This window comes from Mustela nigripes, chromosome 11 (genome assembly GCF_022355385.1).
Source record: "Mustela nigripes isolate SB6536 chromosome 11, MUSNIG.SB6536, whole genome shotgun sequence".
Classification (NCBI taxonomy): Eukaryota; Metazoa; Chordata; class Mammalia; order Carnivora; family Mustelidae; genus Mustela; species Mustela nigripes.
This window is the reverse complement of record NC_081567.1, coordinates 16,705,119-16,724,840: the sequence shown is the minus strand read 5'-3', so window position 1 is coordinate 16,724,840 and position 19,722 is coordinate 16,705,119. Positions and strand designations below refer to the sequence as shown.

General features: G+C 58.7%; 3 protein-coding genes across 3 annotated transcripts in view; 2 read left to right on the top strand and 1 right to left on the bottom strand.

Annotated features, from left to right (window-relative positions):
* The window catches only part of CORO1A (coronin 1A), a 32,816-nt gene extending 28,112 nt beyond the window's left edge, over positions 1–4,704 (bottom strand). Inside the window, exon 1 of the mRNA XM_059414995.1 lies at positions 4,682–4,704. The gene's annotated coding sequence lies outside the window, so the exon portion shown is untranslated. The remainder of the gene's footprint in view (positions 1–4,681) is intronic.
* A 1,182-nt stretch (positions 4,705–5,886) lies between these two features.
* On the top strand, positions 5,887–12,514 carry MAPK3 (mitogen-activated protein kinase 3). Its single transcript, XM_059414988.1, has 9 exons — positions 5,887–6,092; positions 7,132–7,314; positions 9,191–9,380; positions 9,566–9,682; positions 9,952–10,066; positions 10,407–10,538; positions 10,722–10,831; positions 10,923–11,077; positions 11,910–12,514. Exons 1-8 carry the CDS (start codon positions 5,923–5,925, stop codon positions 11,043–11,045), a joined length of 1,140 nt encoding a protein of 379 aa, XP_059270971.1. The 5' UTR covers positions 5,887–5,922; the 3' UTR covers positions 11,046–11,077; positions 11,910–12,514.
* Positions 12,515–12,613: 99 nt separating this feature from the next.
* Positions 12,614–18,669, top strand: GDPD3 (glycerophosphodiester phosphodiesterase domain containing 3). The gene is made up of 10 exons (XM_059414986.1): positions 12,614–13,327; positions 13,574–13,616; positions 13,869–14,004; positions 14,095–14,140; positions 14,269–14,387; positions 14,483–14,572; positions 14,945–15,078; positions 16,694–16,753; positions 16,848–16,899; positions 18,482–18,669. Exons 1-10 carry the CDS (start codon positions 12,811–12,813, stop codon positions 18,653–18,655), a joined length of 1,371 nt encoding a protein of 456 aa, XP_059270969.1. The 5' UTR covers positions 12,614–12,810; the 3' UTR covers positions 18,656–18,669.
* Positions 18,670–19,722: the final 1,053 nt, after the last annotated feature.

The following is a 19,722-nucleotide window of genomic DNA, read 5'->3' as shown; positions in this document are numbered from 1 at the left end:
AGTTGGTTAAGCAGCTGCCTTCGGCTCAGGTCATGATCCCAGCGTCCTGGGATCAAGTCCCACATCGGGCTCCTTGCTCCGCAGGGAGCCTGCTTCTCCCTCTGACTCTGCCTTCCACTCTGCCTATGCTTGCTCTCGCTTGCTCTCTCTCTGACAAATAAATAATAAATAAAATCTTTAAAAATAAAATAAAATAAAATAAAATGTTGAATTTTATGATATATAAATTATAACTGGATAAAAAGCGGGTTTCAAGGAATGAAGTATATTAATATACAGAACACAGATGAATCTCAAAGAAGTCAGACACTCCACAGTGTATGATTCCATTTATAGGAAATCCTAGATAAAGCAGATAAACTAGATAAACTAGAGTGTCAGAGGGGCGCCTGGGTGGCTCAGTCCGTTAAGCCTCTGCCTTCAGCTCAGGTTATGATCCCGGGGTCCTGGGATCGAGCCCTGTCGGGCTCCCTGCTCAGTGGGGAGCCTGCCTCCTCCTCTTCCCTCTGCCTCCTTCCCCCTGCTCGTGCTCTGTCTCTCTCTCTCTCTCTCAAATAAATAAAATCTTTAAAAAAAAAAAAAAGAACAAAAAACTCAGCACCCCTATGAAGCAAGGACTGTATCCTCTTTTCCAAATGACAAAACCAAGGAAGCACTTAAACCGGTAACGGGTGACAGTGTTCAAACTTGGGTAGGCTGATTCCAGAACATGTGTTTTTCTTTTTCTTTTTTTTAAAGATTATTTATTTATTTATTTGACAGAGATCACAGAGCCACTCAGGTGCCCGTGTTTTTCTTTTTTGTTTGTTTTGTTTGTTTATTTGACACAGAGAGAGAGAGAGAGAGCGCGCGCGAGCCGGCGCACAAGCGGGGAGGGATAAACTAGCCCTTGGGAGGCACTCCGCTCCCTATCCAATTTGGCCACTGCACCCCTCCCCCAGCACAAAGGAACTCAATAAATTCGTGTTGAAATCCTATAACCCAAGAGTCTGCAGGTAATAGGAGTACCCCTCATCTCTCCACAGTTGTGGGACGTGAATTCACAGAAGCAGAAGGAGAAGGGACCCTGACAGCCCCCACCGGGCTCGTCACCACTCTGCGTCCCCTCACAGTGAAATCTGCAACGAGGAATTGTGTGGCAAGTTCCCCTCGAGAAAAAAACACCGCGAGGGAGGCCGATGGGGAGCAGATATTTCAGACTGCGGGTTCGGGGAAAGGCTCTGCGTGGAAGAGAATAAAATATTGGCCCAATACAAGGGAAGCAGTACTCCCACCACACTCCCACGGGTTAGGCTACATATAGAAAATGGCATATTCTATTTTGGATGCTTCATTTTAACAGGAACACAGTCAACCCTGAGCTCATCTAGAAACGCGCTATCCCAGCTGCTGAAGGCTATGGGCAGCTCGCCATAAATACTCAGGCCCCTCGTTCAAAGATTGTCCACCGAGACCAAAACACTACTGGATGCTGGAGTGAGTTGGAAAGTCAAGACGCCCGCACTGCTACGGTCAGGACATTATATGACTTAGCAGGGAGGGAGGAATGGGCACATCAATCAATATAATGCAAATCTGACATTTGGTCGAAGACAGAAGAAGCAGAGATAAGGCACACGCAGCAGGAGGATCCCTGGAAATGCCTCAGGAAAGGGTGGTCTTTGAGCTAATTCTGGAGCTGGAAAGGATTCCTTTTACTGAAAAAGCCGCGCTGCAGAAGGAGCATCCCTAAGAGTGGGAAACAGCGAGAGCCGCGGTGCCGAAGTGGGAACGTGTATGGTTTTCAGGCCAGGGAGAAATCAGTTTGGCTAACAGAGCAAGAGGTTCATCTAGAAAATGAGTCCAGAAAGACAGATTTGGATCCAACTGAGTAGGGCCTTGGAAGTTTGTCAAGGAATTTGGACTTTATTTGGTACCTAATGGAGGAATTAAGAAGTTCTAATCAGGAGCGCCTGGGTGGCTCCATCGTGAAGCGTCTGTCTTAGGCTCAGGTCGTGATCCGGGCATCTTGGGATCGAGCCCCGTATGGGGGCTCTTGGCTCAGTGGGGAGCCTGCTTCTCCCTCTCTCTCTGCATGCTTGTGATCTCTCTCTCCGTGTCAAATAAATAAATTAAGTAAAATAAAACGTTAACATTTAGGCAGCGCTGATGAAGGGATATACAGAAATTCTTTGAAACATTTTTGCAACTTTTTGGTAAATTCTGAAATTCTCTAAAATGTTAAAAAGGAAAACAATTAAAATACACAGTTGGGTTTTGCGCCACAGTAGCGATGACGGCCCCAGGGACTATGAGGGTCACAAAATGGCAAGGAGTTGGCTGGACAAACGAGACGCGACAGGGGCCGGTGCTGGGAGCAGTGGTGTAAGTGCAGCAAGCAGTCTGGAAGACAAACTGGTTCCAAATAACACGGACAAATCTTGCTGGATGTGAAAGCCTCCGTGAGCCTCCAGGTGAAGCTGTCTGACAAACACTGAAACTTTGCAAAGGGAGCTAAAGAGAAAGGCAATAGCTCGGGGCAGAGATTTCCGTAAAGGAAACAGCTGGGGGTGCCTGGGTGGCTCAGTGGGTTAAAGCCTCTGCCTTCGGCTCAGGTAGTGATCTCAGGGTCCTGGGATCGAGCCCCGCATCGCATCAAGCCCGATGAGCAGGGAGCCTGCTTCCTCTCTCTCTGCCTGCCTCTCTGCCTACTTGTGATCTCTGTCTGTCAAATAAATAAATAAATATTTTAAAAGATTTTATTTATTTATTTTTGAGGGAGAGAGAAAGAACACAAGCAGAGGCTGGTGCCAAAGGGAGAAGCAAGCTCCCCGCTGAGCAGGGAGCCCGACGAAGGACTCGATCCCAGGATCCCCGGGACCACAACGCCAACCAAAGCGGGCTCCCCATAAATGATGAAAAGCGTTCGGACCCGTGTTCCTGCACATTGGCTGCCTTCTCAGCTTGTGTCCACGGCTGAAGCTGCTGAAATGGGAATGCTCCCTTGTGCTCTTCAGACGTTACGCACTTGTTACCCTGGGCAAACTACCCACTGGCCGCTCTGGTGACCTTGACGTCACAGATAAGAACTGGGTTAAGCCTTAGTCTGGGTAGATCCAGAGGACAGAACTAAGCCAATGGCAGCCAATTGGAAAAACCCTTAACAGTGCAGTGAGCTGTTTGGAGAAAAGTATTCTGAAAGCTCCTTCCAACTCAGTAGTTCCCTAAGCTTCTGGGTTTGTGTGTTTTTTGTTTTTTTTTTTTCCTGTTAAGTGTTCATAGCATCTACTTCATATGGCTGCCGGAGGACCACGGGCCACCGAGGACACACAAGTGCCCGGCGCAGAGGAGCGGCTCCGCTCCATCTGCCGTCATCAGACCGGGAAACCGACGAAGAGCCCCACGGAAGTACCAGCCTCGGCCACTAGAGGGGGCCGCGCACCGCACTCCCTCGAACCGCAGCCGCGGCGGGCGGGGGGCTCCGCTGCCCGGCCCTTCCCCTGCCGGGAACCTCGGTCCGCGCGGAAAACCCGGCTCCACGTGCGCGCCACGGCGGCAGTATGCTCTCCCACAGCTGCAAAATGATCTGGCAAAAGTCCCTCCAAGGCTTTGACGGCTCACCGCGTCACAGCCAAACTCCCCGGGCCTCCCTCAGTCCGGCCCCAAGCGGCCCCTCCCGCCTGAACTCCCGGTAGTCCTGGATCCTGCGGCCGCGCCGGGCCGGCGAGCTGGGTCTCTGCGCCGGGGCTCACGCGGCTGCTCCTTCTTGACGCCTCCCCTCCAGGCCGACCTTCCCAGACCCTCCTGCTTTCTCCCCCATGCAAATGCTACCTCCTCCTTAACTCTGGTCTCACTTCTCCAAGAGAGATCTCGGGGCGCCTGGGGGCTCAGTGGGTTAAAGCCTCTGCCTTCGGCTCAGGTCATGATCCCAGGGTCCTGGGACTGAGCCCCGCATCCGCATCCGGCTCTCTGCTCAGCGGGAGCCTGCTTCCTCCTCTCTCTCTGCCTGCCTCTCTGCCTACCTGTGATCTCTATCTGTCAGATAAATAAATAAAATCTTAAAAAGAAAGAGTGACCTCACCAACCCTGAGCTCACCCACCACACAGGACATCCATTTATCTTGTATTACAATGATTTATTCAAGGTACACGTGCATCTTTTCATTCAACTAGATTAGAAACTCCATGGGTAGAGACCTCCATGGGTAGAGACCAGAGGGTCATCTGTCCAGGGTAACGGAGCGAGTCAGTGGTAAAGACAGGATTCGAACCCAGGAAATCCAGAGAGCTCTTGCTCTTACCCACTAATTCACAACCACATAGTAATCTTTCATCAGCCACAGTGCCTAGCTCAGAGCTTTGCACACAGTTCGACTTGACAGCTTATCAAATGAACAACTAAAAACAAAACAAAAAAGACGAAACCAAAAACCTCAAGCATTGATCTAATTAGCATCTTCTAAACCTTCACTGACTTGTAGGCTATTGGGAACCAGCAGCAACTCGGTCTCATTAATCTGCATTAGAGTGCCTGGCTGTAGATCTAATTATGAGTAATTTCAGAATCATAATTACTGTTCCATTTGGGCTCTTGATCTGTAATGCATATAAGGATCCACTCCTAGCTTCTAATGGATTAAAAAAAAAACAAAAAACAAGCAAACAAAAAAAAAACCCAAAAAACAAAAACATAATTACTTACTGAAGCCTGGTAGGTGTGTTTTGTGAAGCTTCCAGCTCACATCTTCTCTGTGAAGTGAGGGGGATGGACTGGTGGTCCCGGAGGGCCCTGTCTTCAGTGGCTAACAGTCTATGAATCTGGGAGAGTGAACGGAATTACAAAGAGCCTCTGCCTCGGTGTCAGAAGATATCGTTTTGAGTCTCAACTCCCCAACACAGGTTCCCCATCTGTAAAATCTGATTCCTCTAGTCAAAAGTCCGAATGTCTGAGTGCCAGCTACAGGGGGGATACAGCAGCCCCTGCTTATTCTGCGAAGAAAATCCGATGACACCTATAACGGGTTGTCCTAGGTAAGAAACCCAGGGGGTCCAAGCATGGTGCGCACCGCAAGGTCTAGTACCCAATCAAAAGATGATGATCTGGCCAGGATTCCAGTTATGCCAAGTCCAGACAACAAAAACGGTACCTATTCTGCTGTTTTGGAAAAAAGCCTGATCGTGTATTTTAGCCAAACCTAGTCAACCCTGCAGGCCGCTTTCCCACCTTTCTGGTTCCAAGGAAAGGTGGGCGGAGGCTATCTGTCCTCGCTTCGGGCCCTGTCCGGTTGCTGGCGGAGGCCGAGTCCCTAGCCCAGTCTTGCAGGCCTCTGTCAGACAGCCATGAGGCCGGGGGTCTGGACCTGTGGGCTCTCCAGCTCTTAGTCACCAGCCCCGGCTCAGGCTTCATTCACTGTCCTCATCTGTGAAAGGCAGGCCCCTTGGGTAAAGAAGCCATACCGACCGGACCGCTTTGCCATCGGGCCGGGCCTGGCTCAGGGCGGCCACACCCCAGAGGGCTGCTGAGGGTTCCCTTGGGGTTCCACGTGAGCCCCGGGGCCACATCTCGGGCTGCAGCAGAGCGGGGGGCCCAGCCCGGTCCCCACGCTCGCGCACACTTGCTGGGTGGCTCTGGGGAAGGTCACCGGGCGGCCCTGCCGGCTGGTCTGCATTCGACGGGAGGGCGCGGACCGTCTCCCGACCGCCCTGGGAGCCCCCGGGCTGCCTGGAGCGGCCGAAGCGGGCGGGGTATCGGGGACCACGGCCGCCACAGCGGAGGGCGCACCGGGAGCGCGCGGGCGCAGGTCACGTGGCGGGCGCGGGGGCGCGCGGGGGCGGGGCCTGGCGCGCGCCGCTCCGCGGGTGGCGGGGCGGGCGGGAAGGGGCGGGGCCTCGGGCGGGGCGGCCGAGGGGGGCAGGCGGGCGGGCTGGAGGGGAGGAGTGGAGATGGCGGCGGCGGCGGCTCAGGGGGGCGGGGGCGGGGAGCCGCGGGGAGCCGATGGGGTCGGCCCGGGGGTCTCGGGGGAGGTGGAGGTGGTGAAGGGGCAGCCGTTCGACGTGGGCCCGCGCTACACGGAGCTGCATTACATCGGCGAGGGCGCGTACGGCATGGTCAGGTGAGGGGGCGTTCCGGAGGAGGGGGTCGGCGGCGGGGGCCCGGGAGCGAGGATGCGCGCCGTCTGGGCAGGGGAGACGTCCAGGGCCCCGAGGAGGCGGGGGCTTCGTGGGGCTGGGGGGCGTTCCGCGGAGGGGGCCTTGGGGTGCTTACAGGAGGAGCGGCGCCTGTACGTTCTAAGGGAGGGGGCTTGGGGGCCAGAGACGCGACCATTCCGTAAGGCGGGGAGGGACATCTAGGTGTCTGCGGGGGAGCGGGGGGGCCCTGAGGGACCTTAGGAACGCGGGATGAGGCGGAGACACTGAGTATTCTTAGGGAGGCGATACCCTTAGTGAGGACCGAGCGAAGGACCCTACTCTGGGGAGAGGATGCCTCGGATTCTCCCAGTGAGGCCTGCCAAGGAGTTCAGGAGAGAAGAGCAGAGCTCAGGGCTGGGCAGGGTAGGGCAGGGCTTTGGACCTGCGGCCAGGGGCCCAGGGAGCCGGGAGGGGTCCAGGAATGTGTCTTGCAACTTTCAGGAGGGGTCTGTGAGCTCTCTCTCATGCCCACTGTGTGCTCCGGGCCTTTGTTCATCTGGGAACAGCTCTCTTGCCCAGGTGCCTCGCCCTGACACCGGTGTCCACCTCATCCCTCCGATCCTGTCCCTCCTGGCCGGCTCCTCAGTGTGTCTGCCTCACTGTACCTCCTCCACTCACCTCCCACTCCCTGGACCTGTCCTGGGTTGAGAGAGCCCATCCTGGAGAGGGGAGGCTGAGAGGTCAGGGCAACTAGAATGCACAGGGTTGAGGAGAGGGGAAGTCGGTGAGCGGTCAGTCTCTTCCTCTGTTTGTGAAGTCACTGAAGGGCCGCCCGGCCCAGCTTTCTCCCTGGAGATCCCAGGCCTTCACAGCAGGAAGGAACCAGCATTGTTTATGACTTGGCCAGAGTCCCCTACTGCTCCCTCCCGTCCCTGCTCAGGCCTGGGTGGGGCCCCCCGGCCCGGCCCCCCCCCCCCCCCCCCATGTAAGGCCACACCAACATCTCCTCTCTGGCCCTCTCAGCTCAGCTTACGACCACGTGCGCAAGGTTCGCGTGGCCATCAAGAAAATCAGCCCCTTCGAGCATCAGACCTACTGCCAGCGCACACTGCGAGAGATCCAGATCTTACTGCGCTTCCGCCACGAGAACGTCATTGGCATTCGGGATATTCTGCGGGCGCCCACCCTGGAAGCCATGAGGGATGTGTATCCTTCACCTTGGCCAGATGGCTGGCCAGGCATGGCCTCAGAGTTGGGCTGGGAGAGAGCGCTGGCTTGCTTTCTGTTTCCTTCTTCCCTGCCACACTCCAAAACAAACCCAGTAAATGAAACTTTCCAGCAGGAAAGAGACCACAGGCTGTAAGAGTGCTGGGAGGCCCGAGGTGAATCCTGGCTTGGTGAATCCTGGCCTGCGGCAGCCAGGCCATGTGCCCTTGGGCGAGTCTGTTCTCCGTGCTGTGCCTCATTTGGGGGGGGAGGCGGGGAGGGGTTCTATGGGACCTTTGTCTTTTGACAACTGCAGTTCTGTGACATGACCCGGCCTCTGCCCACAGTCCCTGTTTAACAGACGATGATTCTTTCCTCTCCGGGTCCCCAGACTGGAAGGAAGGCAGAGAGGAGGAAGACGGCCCGTGTCCGAGGGCCTGCTGTGAGTGAGGGCCAGCCAACGCCAAGCGCTTTGGCATTTCTTCCTCTCTCTCCCAGCTGCTGTAGGAGATCAGTCTCACCAGCTCCATTTCAAAGATGGGGACACTGAGGCTCAGAGAGCCTGAACTCATTGGCTGCTGTGGCTGCCTCTTCTCACCCTCCCCCAGATGAGAACTTTCTCTGACACTTCCTGCTCAGGGCCTCACCCCAGTCACCTGTGGACTTGCACTTTGCCCAGGGAGGGACAGCCTCGCCTTTCCCTCCCCCACCTCCCACCTGGCCCCGCTTCCCTAGCTGGGCTGGTCGTCCACTTCCTGCCAGGCCCTGCTGTCAGTGGCTTGCAGCACCCGTGGCCTCTCCCCACCCGCCCGCCCCGCCCCCAGGCGGTCCCAGTTCTTCACCCAGACGTGGGGATTTGTGCGGGGTGTCGGCGAGCCCCCACCCACCGCAGGCTGTGGGCAGGAAATCTCCACACTCGCCCCCCAGCTCGCCATGGGACCTTCAGCGAGTCACTGCATCTTGCTGGGCCTTCTCTCCTGTCAAACAAGCAGGATTGGTCCAGACTCTTCAGAAGGCCCTTTCCGGGGCTGATTCTTAAAAGACAGTCCAGATGCACCGTTTCAGAGACCCAGCAAATGGCATTGATTTACTTACTTACTCACTTACTTAACGTATGTTTAATCTTTGTTTTCTCCTAAAATACAAAAGGACATGTACTCCTCCATCTTCTGATGTGTGGCCAAGCCCTCTTGAAGGAGGAGCGTGCTGTTGGGAGTTTTCTCATTTGTCTTGCCCAAAGCATCCCCATAAGGCAGGCGTTTATTTTTAAGCAAACATTTATTGCATGCCAGATGGCGGTCGCACTATCTCATTGAACGCTCTCCACAGCCGTGTGGCTCAGGCATTTCTAACAGCAACACTAGTCCATGTTTGCTGAGCACTTAAAAGGTGCCAAGCCCTGGGCCAGGCTGGCTGACATAACGGGTCATCTCACCGAATCTTCAGGACTGCTCTCTAAAGAACCATGCTTTCCCCTGCTTTCCACATGGGGCAGTGGAGGTGTAGACAGGTTCAGGTCCTAAGGCCAGTGAGCAGGGATTGGCGGGGGAGAGGGCGGCTCAGACAGCCGCAGAATAAACCCCAGGGCTGTTGCTCTTAACTGCGAAGCTCTCTTGCCTCCTAGTTTTCCCAGTAGGGAAACTGAGGCCACAGATCTGAAGTACTCTCCTTCAGTGCCACCACCCGAGGTGTGGCAGAGGCCCTGAGCCCAGGGGCTGAGTCTGGGCCGTGTACAGTCTTGGCACGGGCTGACAGGTGCATCGAGTCTCAGGGGCAGCGGCTGGAAGGGCACATGGAGGCTAGCCACCAGAGCCTGTTCTTCTTAACCAAGTGTCCCCCACACCCCCGCTCCGGGGGTCGACGGTGCCGCCCTCAGCTACATTGTGCAGGACCTGATGGAGACCGACCTCTACAAATTGCTCAAAAGCCAGCAGCTGAGCAACGACCATATTTGCTACTTCCTCTACCAGATCCTGCGGGGCCTGAAGTATATCCACTCGGCCAACGTGCTCCACCGGGATTTGAAGCCCTCTAACCTGCTCATCAACACCACCTGCGACCTTAAGGTCAGAGCACTGGGTGCCTGTCCCCTCCTCCCAGGGCTCAGGGGCTTCCAGGTGACCGGGAGCCCCCTTGAGTAGAACCTCAGGAGCAAAGGGAACAGCGCGGGCTGAGACGTGGCGATAGGACTGCTTGGGCCTTGGGGCTTGGGCCTTGGGCAGCGACCTTAGCAGCCTGGGTTGGCTTCCAGATCTGCGATTTTGGCCTGGCCCGGATTGCCGATCCCGAGCACGACCACACTGGCTTCCTGACAGAGTATGTGGCCACACGCTGGTACCGGGCTCCAGAAATCATGCTTAACTCTAAGGTAGGGGGACCACCCACGCCTGAAGGGAAGGGGCCAGGTCCCAGGAAGCCCTGGAGCCACCTCTGAACCAGGCATGACCCCCACGATCCAGGCCTTGTCACAAGACTCCAGCTGTTAGGCTCTGGAAGGAGGCCGAGCATTAGGTCCTCCAGGCCTCTGCCCTCTTCCTTCCTGCTGGTTTTGAGTCTGGATGGAGCAGTGGCTTCGCCCAGACAGCAGGGCCCTGTTGAGGCCGGCCCAGGAGCCCACTGCTTTCCCCTCCTCCCCAGGGCTACACCAAGTCCATCGACATCTGGTCTGTGGGCTGCATTCTGGCTGAGATGCTCTCCAACCGGCCCATCTTCCCTGGCAAGCACTACCTGGACCAGCTCAACCACATTCTGGGTGAGGGGAGGCCTGGCCAGCTATGCTGGGGAGAGACTAGTGGGAGGTGAGGTTTCCTTAGAGCCCTCCTGCGGAGCCCCTCCAGCGTCTCACAGGATTTCAGTGAGACAGACACAAACCCCCTTCCACAGATAGGAGACAGCAAGGCTACACCGCACACTTCGAAGGGCTCACATCAGGACTTGAACCCGGGGCTGCCCACATCCAGAGCCCTTGCCTCACAATAGTACAGGCTGGGCCATAATGATCAGAGCTCATCGGTGCGGACTCTCGGTTTGGGTCCCTCCCGTTCCTGGACCAGAGAGGAGGGCACTCACCAAAGCCCCTGCCTTACCCACAGGTATCCTGGGCTCCCCGTCCCAGGAGGACTTGAACTGTATCATCAACATGAAGGCCCGGAACTACCTGCAGTCTCTGCCCTCCAAGACCAAGGTGGCCTGGTCCAAGCTTTTCCCCAAGTCCGACTCCAAAGGTGAGCAAGACACGGGGGCTGGTACCGGACAAAAGCTCGGGGCGGAAGAGGGCCCACGGGCCAAGCCACTGCCTCAGTAGACAAGACCCTGGGCACGAGAAGTGAAGCAAGTTCCTCTGCTTGGAACTCCACTGGGAGTTCCTCCGGCCCTCTCTCTGACCCCCGACTCCTTCTCTTCCCTAGCTCTTGACCTGCTAGACCGGATGTTGACCTTCAACCCCAACAAACGAATCACAGTGGAAGAAGCCCTGGCTCACCCCTACTTGGAGCAGTACTACGATCCAAGTGATGAGGTGAGCCGGCCGTCAGCAGGGGGCGCTGGCGGGGGGGGGGGAAGGTGGGTGGCCTTGGGTCCTGGCCGGAGTCTGACCTCTACCACCCCAGCCAGTGGCCGAGGAGCCTTTCACCTTCGACATGGAGCTGGATGACCTACCCAAGGAGCGGCTGAAGGAGCTCATCTTCCAGGAGACAGCCCGCTTCCAGCCTGGGGCGCGGGAGGCCCCCTAATCTGGACAGACATTTCTGTTCCCAGGGGCCTGGTGAGTGCTCCCCACTGCCCATGCACGGGTTCACCCCGATACCAGTGTGCCCAGCACACCCCCGTACAGTCACCGGCTTGTTCACGCCCACGAGGCAGGTGCATGGTGGCAGCAGACAGGCTAGAGCCTGCCCAGGCCACAGCTGGGGGCCCCTGCTTCTTCACACCCTCTTCCTCTCTCGGTCCCGAAAGTCCCCCACCTGGCTGCACCTCTTCATCCTCCTGGCCCTGTGGCCAGAGGTCCCTGAGGGTCCCTCTCCCCGATCTGAAGACCAGAGCCAGGTTTTGGCTCCCCAGTGTGGGCAGAGAGGCAGATGGGGCGGTAGCTGCTCTGGCAGGAGCTGGCAGTCCCCGGCCCCGCCCAGATGCCAAGTCCCTCGCACCTGGTGCCCGGGTCAGTGGTTCGCACACCCGCCCACACGGCTCGCCTTCCTCGAGTCTCTGTTCTGTCCTCCGGGCCAGCTACCGCCCACTGAGAGGAAGGCAGAGACATTCCTGCACTCCAGCTCCAGCCCTGATGCTTAGTAAGACCCATGCAACATTGTGCAAGACTGCTCAGCTCTCTCTGCCTCAGTTTCCTGGGAGAGCTCTTAGGACGAGAGCAGACACAGAGCCCTAAGCACTGTTGTCAGGGGTTTGTATGTATTCACTCTCTGCGTTCTCCAGCTGTCCCCTGAGATAGGCACTGAGACCGCCCCCCCAACCCATGTACACTTACCAGAAGACCAGGCTTGTCCTGGGCAGTCACGAGGAGGAGATGATGGAGGCCGAGGTCAGGGCTCCGGCTCTCTGGTGGGCGCTGACAGTTCTTTCCCACCTGCCTTTTTGTTTAGGCCCGGCCTGCCCCTCTCCTGCCTGCCGGACTGTTAGGAAATGGACCGCATGCCCCGCCCCGACCCCCCCGGAGCCCTGGGCAGGGCAGAGGGTGCGCCCGGCCACCTTCCCCGGCTTCGCTCTGGCCTCCTGCTTCAGGCCGGCCGAGGCTCCCTGTGCCCCACCTCCCCTCCGAGGACCTGAGGGGCTTGGGTGGCTCCAGAGCAGGTTGCCCTCTGCTGCTTGCCTTCGTCTGCCCCTGCTCCCCCAGTCTCCGGTAGTTCTGGAACGGAAGGGATCTGGCCACCCCAGGACCTACTGAAGGCCCCCGGTGGGGGTCTGGGGAGGACGGGGCCTGCGGAGTAGGGACTCGGGGCAGCCCTGACCCGTGAACTCCCCACCCCATTTTCCCGGAAGGAATATTCCGAAGGCTCAAGGGCTAGTGTCCATGAGGAGCAGGGCCCAGGCCTGAACCCCCTCCCCCAAAGCCCCCCCCCATCTAACACCCCTGCTGCCTCTGTGTGTGGGTGTCCAGAAGTGGAGCGGGGACGCGAGGAGAGCCCGGCGCCCTCACCCACCCCTGCGCCTGTATCTAATATATAAATATAGAGATGTGATTATGATGGCCATGGCTCCGTCTGTGTCTGCCGACGCCCCCACCACGACTGTTGCTTAGAGGACTGCCGCACCTGCCTGGCCGCTTCCCAGCTGTGTGGTTTTACACACTTCTGGTGACCACTGGCTCCCCAGCTGGCCAGGGTTGTAGATGGGATTGTCAGGAGCGCCACACTCCTGCACAGCTGGGGTCCATTCGCCCTTAGTCACTGTCCTCTGCCCTTCCTAAGGGCTTCCCGTCCAACTGGCTGGGGGTGATTCGGGGCTGACTCAGGGACATCCTCCTCACCCCCGGATTCTCTGAAAATGGCTTGGGGCAGCCTGTCATATACCCCAGCCACAAGCCCCTGTGGCGGGGAGGGGGAAGCTTGTAGCATCCCCAGGGGCAGTGGGGGCCTGGTTTCCCCACAGTGTGGCCCAGGGGAAGCAGGGGTGCGGGGGGCTGGGAAGGGTCTCAAGGTCGGAGAGCCAGAGCTGCGGGAAGCTTCCCTCCCGCCTCTCCCGCATCCCCAGCCGAGCCCTGCAGCCTGGCCCCAGGCCAGGAGCAGGCTCAGCAGGTCCCAGGGGTGTGGTGGCGACCAGTGGCGGAGCCAGCCTAGCCCGGCCAGACAGTCCGCGGAGGTAGTACAGTCCATCAGGAACAGCGGCGTTCACGCGGCGGGAGCCCCGAGAGGCGGTGAGGCCATGAGCGCTGTGCTGTACTATGCTCTGGCCGCCCTGGGCAGCTATGTCCTGCTCTCCGTCTTCTTCCTGCGCCGGCCTCGCCTGCTGCACACACCCTGGGCGCCAGCCTTCCTGCCGCGCCTGGGGGCCCACCGAGCAGGTGAGCTGGGCACAGGGAGGACCAGAGAATGGTGGCGGCGGGTGGAGTCGGGAAGCAGGATGCCAGGGTGGCCGGCCGGCAGCGGGAGAAGCCCTGGCGGCAGGCTGTTACAGAGGCAGAGCCTGGGGCGGAGGAGGAGAGCGGGGTGGGGGGGGCCGGACGCGGAAGGGGGAAGAAGAGGCAGGGGCTGGGGGGGGGGGGGGGGGGGGGGGAGGACCCTGGGACCCACCCCGTTGCCCTGCACAGGATCCGGAGAGCGGCTGGAGCACACCTTGGAGGCCATGGAGAAGTGAGTGTGTGCACTTGCCCCCCAGGCTGCGCAGTGAGGTGGGCCCAGTGGTGCACTGTGTGACACCCGGGGGCACCACTCCGTGGTGGTCCACGTGACCGAGGCCCCCTGGAGGTGTGTCGCGCAGAGCCTGCCCGGCCCGCAGCGAATTCTGCCCCGCCCTCCCCCCCCCCCCACCTCCCCACTGCCCCGTGGGCTGACCTGCCCCTTTCCTGGGGCCTCCGTCCCCCGCGCTGACCTTCGCTCCCACAGCTCCATGGCCCAGCGATCCGACTTCCTGGAGCTCGACTGCCAGCTGACCCGGGATGGTGTGGTCGTGGTGTCTCACGACGAGAACCTGTCTCGCCAATCAGGCGTGAATAGGGACGTGAGCAGCCTGAACTTTGAGGTTGGCCTCGCCCTAGCCCCACTACTATACCCAGAGAGCCACCATGCCTCCACACGTGCCTTCTGGTGACGTCCCCCCTGTTCTCCCCAGGAGCTGCCCCTCTACAAGGAGGAGCTGGAGGTTTACTTCTCACCAGGTGAGAGCGTGACCTTACCAAGGGGGGTCATGGCCTCAGCCTCCTGCCCTCTCTTCTTCTCCGGGACTCTGACTCTCCTGCCCGGTCCCAGCCATTCCCTTCTGACCCGTCCCGCACAACCCACCCAGGCCACTTTGCACACGGGACAGACCGGCACATGATGAGTCTGGAGGATGTGTTCCAGAGGTTCCCTCGGTTGCCCATGAGTGTCGAGATCAAATCGGTAAACGAAGAGCTCATTCACAAGGTGAGGCCGCAGACGGGGGTGGCCGGGGGGCCCGGGGCTGGAGGGAGGCCTGACGCCCCGCCGCCCCTTCCTCCTCCTCTTCCTCCTCCTCGCAGGTCGCGGGCCTGGTGAGGCACTTTGGCCGCAGTGAAATCACCATCTGGGCCTCAGAGAAGAGCTCGGTCATGAGGAAGTGCAGGGCTGCCGTGAGTCCCTGCGCCTTCGCTGCTCCAATGGCCCTTCCTCCCAAGAGCCGGAGGCTGCAGGGGCCTAGGCTGGACAGGTCTGGGGGGCTGTGGAGGAACTGGCCCTGAGCAAGGTCTCAAAGGGGAGGATTTGGAGAGGAGAGGTGCTGGGGAAAGTGTGAGCAAAGGCGTGCTGGTGGGAAATGGGGTGGGGGCAGCGGAGGGCGCGGGCAGTTAGGCCTAAACGCTGGGTCAAGCTCACACTTTTGATCCTGCGGGCACTAGCGCTTCCTGAATGCCCAGCACTGTTCCCCCCTGGAGCCTGAGGCTCCCGTCTGCTTTCCCAGGAACAGACTGACTCCCCGCCCCCCGCCACTTCTCCTTGCCCCCTAGAACCCCGAGATGCCTTTTGCCTTCACGATAAGCCGGGGATTGTGGCTGGTGCTGGTGTATTATCTGGGCTTGCTGCCCTTCGTCCGCATCCCGGAGAGGTTCTTCATCTGCTTCCTGCCCAGCATCATCAATAGGTACTCACAGTGTCCCGGATTCCCTCCTGCATCTCCCCTCCACCCCGGTCCCCCCGATGCTTCTGTCCTCAGATAAAGACCCCCTCCCACCTCAGGCCTCATGACGCAGGGTCCCCAGCTCCCTGGCCATCCTCAGGGATGACCCCCAGGGTCCTCTGAAGACTGGTTCTCAGCGAGCATTCAGGAATACCAAGGTGGGGGGGCCGGAGGGGACACAAACCCCTGGAAACTCTATGTGAATGTGTGTTGAGGTGGAAGGAGTCTTAGGACAAAGTATTCACTTATTCATCCATTCATCCAACAATTTTTTTTTAAAGATTTATTTATTTATTTATTTGACAGGGAGAGATCACAAGTAGGCAGAGAGGCAGGCAGAGAGAGAGGAGGAAGCAGGCTCCCCGCTGAGCAGAGAGCCCGATGCAGGTCTCCATCCCAGGACCCTGGGATCATGACCTGAGCCAAAGGCAGAGGCTTGAACCCACTGAGCCATCCACGCACCCCACATCCAACAAATTTTTATTGAATGTCTGCTCTGTCCTAGGTGTGGTTACACTAGTAGATAAGATGTGGGTGGGGTAAGGCCCCCCTGAGCTTACAGTCTGGCTGGGAGACAAATATTAACCAATTATAGTATCATTCTCTGATTCTTGAAAGGAAAAGCAAGCTTCCTCCTGCTGGGGGACCAGGGTTAACAAAGTAACAGCTGGGTAAAGTCCCACCATTTGGAGACTTCGCCAGCTCTTAAGCCTGCGCCCCCCCGCCCCCCGGCTTTCTGAGTGCTTCCCTCTCCCCTCTGCTGGCCTGAGGGAGGCTCCCAGCCAGCCCTCACAGTCCTTTGCTACAAAGACATCATTAGACCACAGATCTTGGTCTTTGTAACTTTTATACCCAGTCTGCAAAGTGTCTTCATATCCTTTAGTTGATTAGAGCTTTACTTTGCGGCAACCCAGAAGTTAGAGGAATCGGGACCCCCACGTACCCACGGAGAATCTGAGGCTCAAGGAGACTCTGTAATTTGCTCCCAGCCACACAGCTGGAAGTGCAGGACCCGAGGTTGCCTGTGTCCCACTCCAGAGCCTGCGCTGGCTAGTTATATAAAGGGCCTCCAAAGTCGTCCCCGTGTTATGTGCTGTGTTATGCCCTATGCCCCCACCCCCACCCCCGGCAGCTATGTCCTGCTCTTCATCTTCTTCCCGCGCCGGCCTCTCCTGCCGCACACGCCCATCAGGGCACGTAGCAGACGCCTTGAGCGTTGTCTGGCTACGGGAAGCCAGTGGGTCCAGTCAGGGGACCTTCAGACTGTGCAGCCAGCTTGAGACCCAAGCTGCGTTCTGGCCTTGGCCCTAGGGCCAACACCGGTGGGCTGTGACACCTTGGGCAGGTCCCTTCAGCTCCCCCAGACTCAGTGTCCACTTCTGTAAAATGGCCAGGAGGGGGCGCTTGCAAAGTGTGAGGCCCGGGACGTGGGAGTGGACTCTCGCGGATCAACCAGGGACCTGTTCTTTGGGGCACCTGCAAAGTGGTGCCAGGGTATCCCTGGTCAGGGGTCACCACCGCCCCACCCCTGCGACAGAGTGAGATGCAGGGGAGTGACCACGACACCACCTCTCTGCAGGACCTACTTCCCATTTTCCCGCCCTGGGCTGAACAAGCTGGCAGCTGTGGTTTCCAAATGGTAAGGGGGTGAGAATGCTGGGTGGTGTGTACCTGTGGAGACCGCCCTGCCTGCTCCCCGCTCGTCATGGCCTCCGCCCGCCTCTCCCTACCAGGTTAATCATGAGGAAGAGCCTGATCCAGCACCTGGAACAGCGGGGAGTACAGGTGAGGCTGGAAGGGCCAGACCTTAGCAAGTGGGGGGTCACAGCCCGGCCACAGTTCTGCCGCCGACTGACCGCTCACCTGAAGTCTTAGTCTCTTGGTCTGTGAAGGGGGGGTAATGGTGTATTTAACTAGTACCTCCTCATGGTGTGGCCAGCGCTCGCCATTATCATCATGACGGTGGGGTGGTGTATCGCACCTGCTGTCCCGATTCCTGATGAGAGGGGGAGCAGGGCAGGGGAAGGACCGGAGAAGGGCAAAACCAGCCCGGCCTGCTCCTCGCCCCTCCCCTGGGCATCCGCTTTGACCAGGTCACTGAACTAGCAGACCCTTGTTGAGAATGCACTGTGTTGCGGGCCCTCCCCTCCCAGGGAGCTCACCATCAAATCAGGGGCAGAGGAAGGAAGTGAGGCAGACAATCGCAGGGCACCGAGTGGACAGAAAGGAAACAGCGCTGTGGCCGGTAGGGTCAAAGGAAGCCTTCCGGAAGAAGTGAGGAGCTGGCTCACAGGGAGCGGAGAGGGAGGGCGTCTCCAGCAAGAAGCTGGGCATGTGCGAGGGCTGGGAGAAGCCGGAGGCCAGGGCCCTCGGGGGCAGGCCGCAGTGTGAGGGCTGGGGAAGGCAGCGAAGGGTGTGGCAGGCGGCCTGGGAGCATCCACAAGGAGCCCGGACTCAGCCTCGAGGAAGGGAAGCTTCTGAGGGCCTGAAACGGGAGAGGCTTGATCCAGTTGGGTAACCCAATTAAGGGTCACTCTGGCCACCGTGTGGCAAAGCAGAGCCTCAGGAGGCAGATGCTGTCACTGCCAGGTGTCGGGTGTAGGTGGCAAGCAGGGGGACAGGTGGGGGAGTTGGCAGTCAGGCCGGGACTCCCCCGCCCACAGGAGGGTGATTAGCACCCCCTCCCTCCCCCGACTCCGAAGGTTGCACCATCATTCCCATTTGTCACGTTAAGAAACCGAGCAGTCCGGTGACTTGCCCAGGGTACAGATACCACATGTTCCCACCTCCATGCCCACAAGAGCAGACGCGGGCGACAGGGAAGACCCCGAGCAGCAACCGACTGGGGCAGGCTGGGAGATGCCGGCGTGCTGGTAGATGTGCCGCAGCCGGCTTTGCAGCGGAAAGGAAGAGGGGGCTTGGGTCTGAGCGACAGACGATTTCCCTAGAGCAAGGTGCACGTGCTCTCACCTTGCCCAGTTTGCGGCAGCCGGCGTGAAATCACTGAGCAGAGTTTGGGTGGCATTTCCACCTGACACGCCCAACAGACGCGAGTAACCTCCAGAGGTCATTACCATTACCCGTACGGAATGGTAACGTGCAGTAAAATAACTAGGAAGGGAAGAGTTTGGAGTATTTATTACCTTCGTTTTTAAGATCATGATTGAATTACAAGTTTATAGAATTTAGTATTTCATAATGGCTGTGTTTAATAACTAGCTTGTGAAATTCCTGGCGGTCTCACAATCCACCCCAGTGTCCCAATGCCGGGAGCTCCCCACAGAGGAGGAGCGCTCCCCCACCATCAGATGCACGGGGAAGTTCCAGGTAAACTGTGTCAAACTGTGAGCCCCTCTGTCCCACCCAGGTGATCTTTTGGTGCCTTAATGAAGAGTCGGATTTTGAAGCAGCCTATGGCCTGGGGGCCACCGGCGTCATCACCGATTACCCCACAGCCCTGAGGCGCTACCTGGACAACCACAGAGGAGCTGCCCAGACCTCGGAGGCCCTCACCCTCTCCTCTGTGTCTCTTCCCCAATAAAGGTCGTCTTCAGAGTCACGTCTTGGTGTTTGGGGGGGCACAAGTGGGAGGAGATCCTTACCTAGTTGCAAGATGGCAACTGAGGGCCAAAGAGGCCAGCCAAGGGCCAGAGTTTGGGGCCCTCACAAGCCTGACCCACTGGTTGCACCGCATTCCAGACCCAGAGTAATGCCACCACACCCTGTGCCAATCTGGCCTCCACTCTCCTCAGGAATGTCCCTTGCAGGAAGGAGCAAGGCCTCCTGTCCCTTCAGAGCCATGGGTTCCATTCTCCTGAGGCCATGAAGAACCCCAGGCACACAGCAAGGGACTTCATCTGAGCCTGCGGACCTCCTCACCAGGCTGCAGAAGGTAGACGTGGCCTCAGAGGCCGAGTCCTCGGTGCCTGGCTCCTGCCTCAGCCGGTCCAGCCTTCCACTCCTGGGTCTAAGCCAAAAGTGGCCCCAACCTCCTCAGCCCTCTCCAGCCCTAGTACCTTATTCACTGACCAAATCGCATCGCACAACAACTGTTGACTGCTCCAGGCCAGGCAGCATCCTGGGGCCATGGCAGGGAGTAGGAGGAGTCTAGCAGGGTAGATGCCTGCGTAACCTAACCGAGCCTGCAGAGGCAAGGCCACCAAAGGCGGCTTCCTCGTAGGGAGGATGCTGGGCAGTAGGAACGGGCTTGCTCCGAGGCTCTGGCTCCCAGAGGCCTAGCGCAGACGGGCACCGTTCGCTCTTCTGTTCTGAGAGCCTTTCCCCGGTGCCTTTTGCTAGGGCGAAGACCGTGGAATCCGACCCAAGTGAATCCCAACTTTGCCCCTTCCCAGCTGGATCCCTCGGGAGAGCTGCCGGGCCTCTGTGGCCTCCGCTGCCCCGGAAAACGGGGACAATCGCGCAAGCCGCCTCGTAGGATCGCGGCGGGGATTCAGAGAGTGGGGCGCGGGCGGCGGTTAAACGCGGGTGATTACGGCTATCATCTCCCCGGGGGCGCGTCCGGACACCGTTCCCCCCCCAACCCCGCGCCGGGTCTGGCGCCGCAGAGCCGGGCCCCTTCGAAGCCCGCGGGAGGCCGGACGCGCCCCC

What these genes read in the sequence shown, in the direction of transcription:
- MAPK3 (XM_059414988.1), top strand. Translation starts at nt 5,923, where the DNA reads ATGGCGGCGGCGGCGGCTCAGGGGGGCGGGGGCGGGGAGCCGCGGGGA. An exon ending in GGCGCGTACGGCATGGTCAG is followed by an intron (nt 6,093 to 7,131) that starts GTGAGGGGGCGT and finishes TGGCCCTCTCAG; the next exon opens with CTCAGCTTACGACCACGTGC. An exon ending in ACTACGATCCAAGTGATGAG is followed by an intron (nt 10,832 to 10,922) that starts GTGAGCCGGCCG and finishes CTACCACCCCAG; the next exon opens with CCAGTGGCCGAGGAGCCTTT.
- GDPD3 (XM_059414986.1), top strand. Translation starts at nt 12,811, where the DNA reads ATGGCTTGGGGCAGCCTGTCATATACCCCAGCCACAAGCCCCTGTGGC. An exon ending in TGAGCAGCCTGAACTTTGAG is followed by an intron (nt 14,005 to 14,094) that starts GTTGGCCTCGCC and finishes TGTTCTCCCCAG; the next exon opens with GAGCTGCCCCTCTACAAGGA. An exon ending in GCAGCTGTGGTTTCCAAATG is followed by an intron (nt 16,754 to 16,847) that starts GTAAGGGGGTGA and finishes TCTCCCTACCAG; the next exon opens with GTTAATCATGAGGAAGAGCC.